The following is a 7,452-nucleotide window of genomic DNA, read 5'->3' as shown; positions in this document are numbered from 1 at the left end:
AAGAGCAGTGTCATCACACCCTGATGCAAACAACAGCTGGGGACGGCTGTGCAGAGGAATCCTGATCACCAGGGACGGCCTCGACCCTCTCATCTCCCAAGAAACTTGGAAAATTACGAAAGTGCTGTCCCGTAATCCCCGCGGGTAGACAATGGTGCCTAGGTGGCCAAGAAGAAAGTTAACTCAAAAGCCTCGTTCCCAAGGGTAGGGGCCAGAGAAGAGCGACCCTGGCTGGCGGAACAGGATGACCGGCGCCAGAAGGTTAACGACCCTCTCGCCCAGTTCCTACGGATGGCCAAGAGCCTCCACCACGCCTCAGGCCAACTGCCGGAAGTGCGTCACTCCGGCCTGCTGAGGGTGCCGGGAGTTGTAGTTAACTGGCTACTTCTCTTGCGCCCCAATTCACCTTTCTTCAAATAAGCAAACACCTTGAAACCGTAAAGAAGGCGCTTTATAAGACACAAATCCCATCCTTCCTTTTCCAGCTGACAAAGGAAACTCAAGAGCTCATCCGTAATATCGGACTACAAGTCCCAGCATGCTCTGTAAAACGGCCGCGCTGGCCCAGCCGCCGTCGTAGGTGTGGGCTGCTTGAATGGAACGTCGGGCGTAACGCAAAGCCTTACACCGTCCGCGCGACCGGTACCTGCTCCTCTGGCGTGAGTGCGGCGCGTGGGTCGTGCGCGTGCGCGCTCGCCGGAGGCGCGGGGCGGGTGCGCCGGGCCGTTGCGGGCGCGAGCTGCCGAGGTCGGCGGCAGTGGTGCCGCGCGCCCGTAAGACCGGTAGTTGCGGGGCCTCTAGCTTCGCCCCGGGCTGCGGGCAGCCGTGGCGGCGACCGGAGACCGCAAGGGGCGGAGGAAAGCAGGGGGCGGCGGGGGCCAGCCTCGGCACGCAGAGGATCAGCCGGGCATGCCCCGAGACAACATGGCCTCCCTGATCCAACGGATCGCCCGCCAGGCGTGCCTCACCTTCCGGGGCGGCAGGGGCTGCCGCAGCGCTTCCGACCGCGGCGCGGCGCCGGGCTCCGAGGCCGCGATGCCGCAGGGCTTTCCGGAGAACCTGAGCAAGCTGAAGAACCTGCTGACCCAAGTCCGCGCGGAGGACCTGAACATCGCACCGCGCAAGGCCACGCTGCAGCCGTTGCCGCCCAACCTACCACCGGTCACCTACATGCACATCTACGAAACCGACGGCTTCAGCCTCGGCGTGTTCCTGCTCAAGAGCGGCACGTCCATTCCGCTTCACGACCACCCGGGCATGCACGGCATGCTCAAGGTGCTCTACGGCACCGTGCGCATCAGCTGCATGGACAAGCTGGAGGTGGGCGGCGGGCAGCGGCCACGGGCCCCGCCGCCAGAGCAGCAGTTCGAGCCGCCGCTGCAGGCCCGAGAGCGGGACGCCGTGCGGCTGGGCGTGCTGCGCTCGCGGGCGGAGTACACCGAGGCCAGCGGCCCCTGCGTCCTCACCCCGCACCAGGACAACCTGCATCAGATCGACGCTGTGGACGGGCCTGCCGCCTTCCTGGACATTCTGGCCCCGCCCTATGACCCGGACGATGGCCGGGACTGCCACTATTACCGAGTGCTGGAGCCCGTCCGGGACAAGGAGGTCTCCGGCTCGGCCTGTGACCTGCCCCGAGAGGTGTGGCTCCTGGAGACCCCCCAGGCCGATGACTTCTGGTGCGAGGGGGAGCCCTATCCAGGTCCCAAGGTCTTCCCTTGAAGCCGCCAGCGCCTGGTTGCCGTGGGCCGAAGACGTGCCCTGTTCACATCTGGGCCTGGCTGCCCCGCGACCCACCATAAGGGCTCTCTCCCTACCCCCAGGCCTGGGCGTTGGATCTACTGGAATGGGCTGTAGCCGCTTCCTCCGGAGCCGTGGGAAGCGCTGGCCACTGGAGTGCAACCGCGGGGCCGGGTTAAGGGGCGGGGAAGACGGGTAGACTAGGTTGTTTCCTGGCTCTGTCACTGCCATCGGTGTTTTGATTTCGGGGAAGGGGGGCAGGGGACTATCTGAAGCGCTTCCATCCTAAAGCCATAATGAAGATACTCTTTTCTCTGTTCCTTATACTATACAGAATACACTAAATGCCCCCACACCCCCTATCCTGGGTAAATAGGATTTGTTTTCCACCTATGTCCCTTTTACTCCTTGTTATAATTCTAACTTATTGATTGCATGACCCAGTGGTTTGAATTGTTTATAGTTCAAGTCATTGGTAAAAACTAGATTTAAAAAGATGAGCTACTATTTAAAGTGAGAATTAGATCTGTTTTCCAGAGTTGGGGTATCACCTCCAAAACATAACTATGCATGTAGAGGACAAGATTTGTTTTCTTTCCTCCTCTTACCCAGTAGCCACATCTGGTTTATTCTGGCAGTATCTACTAAGAAATTCAGCACCTGCATATCTCAGTGACAAATGATCACTTAGAGCTTATCGTCCCCATGAGTCTCCAGATCTGGGATTTGAGGAGATTTCCTGTTGCAGATTCACCTTTAATGCAAAACCTAATTATCCTCAAATGACTTTTTTTTTTTTTTTTGGTCTTAGTGCGCTTTAAGAGGTGATAGGTTAACTCTGTATTTTCTAACCAGACGATCCAAAGGAGCTGAATCGCTATGCTTCCAAACAACTGAATGTAAAACACTTCTAGCCAGTTGTTGAATTCCATGCCCCTGTTTACTTCCAGTATTTTCCTGCAAAAATAGAGAAAAATGTTGATGACTGTTTCAAATTCTCAGGAGTTCTAATGTTCCAGAAGGCTGGTGGTTCCAGCTGTGTTGTTTTGATGGCAGTGCTCTCCCAACAGTAGCGAGCCAGAGCTTGCTTCATCTGGTGTGGTTTTCTATAGGAAGAGAGAAGGCACACATGATCAAGCCTACAGAATAGAGAATTACCTATACTGCTGGCCATTTTAGGGCCCCAAAACTTGGGACAAAACACTAACCAACCTCTTAAACAGTTGTGCTATCTGTAACTAGTTTTATTTTTGTCCTTTAGATAAGCTCAGCAACTTTACCTTGTTTACAAATATATTTACACCATTTGCTTCAGGCTATGGAGCACTTTTGTTTCCCCCTTTTTAACTATTTATAGGATTCCTTTTTCACAACACTTTTAATAAAAACAAACTGTAGAAATAAACACATTAAAATCTTCCCAGCTGTTGTCTAAGCCCTCTTGATTGACTTGCCCAAATGGCAATCGAGTTCTAAGGTCTGTAATAAACGGAGACTTGCTCTTGGTGGAAAAGTGTTGACCCTGTGGACAAACAGTATGTGCCTTTGCCTCTTTATGCACACTGGGTTAATATGGCCCAGAGTGAAGGAATATTTGTTCCCAATTTTTTAAATAGAATAAGAAGGCAAATTCTTGATTTTTTTTTTTTTAACAAAAAAAAGATGTTTATTCAGTGTGAAATGCCACTCCTGCAAACAGCCTGAAACAGGCATAATGCCAAGCCTTTCCTCCAAGGTTGCTAACATTGTTTTATGGTGGCTTCACCTTATGGTTTAGTTTAATATGCCTTGGGGGCAGTTTGAAACAGTTCATAATGCCATTCAGTTTAAAACTAAATCCTAGATATGCAAATGATGTTTTTCTTAGAAAAATGTTCACAAAATGGGTCTTTTTAATAGCATAGTAACGAATGTGGTTATCAGTCACATACCTGTTATGAATTAGAGCAAAAAGTTGATGAATTTATAAAATTACTGATAATGTGTATGCTATAAAACAACCTAGAATGCATTAAACCAACAAAAACATTATAGCAATAAAACAGTAAGAAAGGAGGAATTGTTTTTCCAAACTTTATTATGAAAAGTTTTAAAGTCCTTAAGTACAAGCAAGCCGAATGAAAAATAAGGTGCTTTTCAAAAGAACTGAAATTGTTGCAGGCTAAAATAGCAATACGGTATCTTTCTAATTTAGTTTAGTAAGGACAGTGAAACTTGTGGTTCACTAATAAATTGAGTAAATTAATGGTGAGAACAACTTGTTTTAGCCACTAAGGAGAGAATATTCTTACTACAGAGACAAAATGTGGTGCGGCAAACCTGGCACCTCTGCGCATAAACTGTTGGTCGTGACTGACTCCATGTGCTGCTATTGCATTTCCACATATTCCTGCAATATAGACTGTATTCTAGTAATGACTGTGGGGAAAAGCTGTCTTCCCCTCCACAGACTGATGAGCACAAATGATACTGATCACTTTTCTGTTGAATAACAAACGCAATAATTGCCTCTCATGAGTGAGAAGTCTGTCTCAATACTTCTTAAGCTTTTTAATTCTCTGGTTATATCTAAAGCCAGTTTTATTATTGGCGAATATTGTGTACCTACCTACTACTATATGGGAATTTTTTTTTACTAAGCCTAATTCATGTGGTTTGAGGTTACACTAACTGCTGTTTATTAATGAAAATTGTGGGCCCATTTTTAAAGTACTAGTTGTCAACAGAAGTGAGTTCTCTGAACTTTTAAGACGAATACCCCTTAAATTCTTCCAGAATCCACAGCTTGTATTCCTCCTTTTGCATTGTCCCCTTGTAGATGCCTCAGCCTTGACATCTCAGGTAGCCTGTTACTGCTCATTTATTCCAAATGACTTTGTATCGTGTGCAAGTTCTACTGCTCAGTGAAGAAGCAGTATGTCTAAATCAGGGTTCAGCCCATTACTATTCAACTCTAACCTGAGGGCAGTGCCACTCCTGTAATCCTCATCTAAATTCTGAGCACCAGGTTACAAATAGAAGCCAGCCACTGATCATTTCGGTGTAATGAAGCATCTACTGTCAAAGAAGGAAATCATTTGTTAAGCCCCGTATAAGATACTGAATCATCAGATCCAGAGAGGTTTACATTTCTGGATTAAAATCAGTGTACTTGTGGAAAATAAAGGCATGTTTGAAATTGTTAAAGAGGTAAATCTTATTTGATTATTGCAAAATGAAAAATACTATGTCTAATTACTTATTAAACATTCATTCTATAAGATTATGTTGTACTGAAAACTGGTAGCTTTCTGCAGATTCCAAAGTCCGAGTAATAGAAACTTAGTCATTTGCTCGTGAGCTTTTTGAAACAATTTGATTGAAAACACATCTGAAATTAATGCCTAATCATATTATTTTGCTACAACAGAAAATAGTTCCCTTTTGTGTTTAACCTAAGGAAAATAAACTAGTGCAAGAAAACAAAAATACTTTTATCCATGAAGGAAATAATGAACTTAAATATATCTTGTCTTTTTCTGTAAAGTTTGTTTAATTATAGTTTGGACTGGCAGCATTTTAGGTACTTGATAATGCTGACCATTCTATATATATGTACATACACATATTGGACAGTTAAAATATCATTACAGCCATTTTCAATATATATCAAACAATTTGACTTAATTTCATTAGTAGTTGATATTTAAATACACTCATTATGAATAATTGAAAACCTTATTTAGTTTAATAGACCTACTTTTAATACTCAGTGAACCATCTCAAGTGCATTATGATCTTTAAGCAGTTACTCTTCAGAAGTTTATTTTTGAACAGGTTTGCCATCAGAAATACTGTTCAGTACGGCAAATTGAATATAAGAAGGATCAGACTTAGCTTTAAATACTTTATATTTTAAGCAAAGTAAAAAATGAAACACCTGCATGAAAGCACCCTGAATGTTTCAAGCTGAAAGTGAAATGTGATGAAAGATTGACCTAACATGTTAAAATCAAGAAGTAAAAGCCACCAAGTTGTCTCTGAAAAAACACAAAGATATGTTCCTCATGGCATGCCACTTCACCAAGCCCACCTCAAAGTGAAAGCGATCATGTAACCAATTTGACTATCATCAAAATATATTTAATTAAGATTAACTTATTCTTTTAAAAATGACTTCTTAAAAAGCTTTTTTAGTCCTGTTTTGTGAACAATTGTTTACATTATCTTGATTGAAGTTGTTCCGAAATTTAAGTTGGCAGGACAAATTACTATATTTTAATATAATGAAGGTTTGGTAGAAGGGGAGTATTCATTAGAACACATAATTATCAAAATATGGCATTTTTGTATATATGTTTTAACAAAATTAGCCAAGCAAAGATGATAATAAGCTGACAAGCTAGGAAATACAAATCTAATGAAATAATACCAGTCACTAGAACAATCTGGCACTGAGGTTTAGAAAATTTCTATTTAGTAACCAAAAGAGGTATTCTGCATCTTTGAAATACAGAAAGAGAGGGAATAAAAGGATTTAATTACCTCCACAAGTTAGATCTCAAAATTCCAGCCCTGTGAAGAGCAAAAAGTTTTTGCTGTCTGCTGTTCTAAAATACAGGCCAATTACTGACCACATATAAAGGAGGCTGACGGTGGCAAAGGACAAACAGATATAGCTGAAGGGTGGGTGCTCCAACATGTTATATTCGTGTGAGGATCCAGAAACAGTGGGTGAACTTCAATGATACTGAGGCCCAATTTTAGAATAAAGGTAACTTCACATAGACCCAACCCATTTGCTTTGTATGACAGATACCTCTTTTTTGCTGAAATTTGTATTTTAAAATCGCTACAAAAGGCTTGCAGTAAAATGAACCCTATATTCTTTTGCAAACCATTATCCAGTACAATAGAGAACCATATTTGCCTATTTGATTCAGAATGTCTTTCTTTGAGATTTTCTTAGGCTGATGTGCAACTATTTTATCTAATGAGCTGGGTATCTTGATAGTCTCTAGGCCCGCCAAATGTACAGCAGATATGGTGATCCTTCCAAATAGGGGTAACCAGGGAGAGAACACTAGAGAGAAATGAGTCCTGGGGTAATTCCTTTGGCAACCCATGAATGCTGTTTTCAGCAGTGTCTGAGTGCATTTTTGATCTGAAGAGGCGATAGCGTTTTTCAAAAAGTTTTCTGTGGTCATGAGACTAATCCTGGAACCTAAAAGTCATTTCCAGCTTGACCACGCCACCACACTTTCCACAAAGCCACATCTCGTCTGAGTTCCTGGCCTTGGTCAGAGTTCTGAAAGCAGCCACAAATGTGTAGTCTCCGAGTGGGCACTTGTTTGTAAGTATTTATTTTCCGGAGCCCACTCAGGAGGCGAGAGAAGCTATAGGCTGTTAGAGAGGACGGAACAATGAGTCAAAACAACGCCTCCCCACTTTTACACTAATGCATGGGGGAAATCCCCGGAACACTAGCGTTTGATTATGAATGGAGATTGCTCCGGAGGGGAGAAGGCTGGTGTTGAAAGGCCAGCAAAGAAAACTTGGGAGATCCTGGCTTGGTCAAAGCACTAAAACCCACTGGGTAACTACTGAATTCCCACCAAGTAAATCTTTCATCAATGATTTCTGCAGCAAAAATATTGTTGAAAAGTATTTATTTACACTATAGTCATAAACCATCCAGTATCTGAACTTCAGTTAGTGGTTTTGCATTAGAAT

General features: G+C 44.0%; 1 protein-coding gene across 1 annotated transcript; it reads left to right on the top strand.

The window, feature by feature from the left end:
* Positions 1-814: 814 nt before the first annotated feature.
* Positions 815-4,926, top strand: ADO (2-aminoethanethiol dioxygenase). Its single transcript, XM_039255363.1, has one exon. The coding sequence runs from the start codon at positions 910-912 to the stop codon at positions 1,720-1,722; it is 813 nt and encodes a 270-aa protein (XP_039111294.1). The 5' UTR covers positions 815-909; the 3' UTR covers positions 1,723-4,926.
* Positions 4,927-7,452: the final 2,526 nt, after the last annotated feature.

The sequence above is a fragment of the Hyaena hyaena genome, unplaced genomic scaffold (genome assembly GCF_003009895.1).
Source record: "Hyaena hyaena isolate Hyena2069 unplaced genomic scaffold, ASM300989v1 scaffold_522, whole genome shotgun sequence".
In the NCBI taxonomy this organism is placed as follows: domain Eukaryota; kingdom Metazoa; phylum Chordata; class Mammalia; order Carnivora; family Hyaenidae; genus Hyaena; species Hyaena hyaena.
This window is presented reverse-complemented; position numbering and strand designations above follow the sequence as displayed.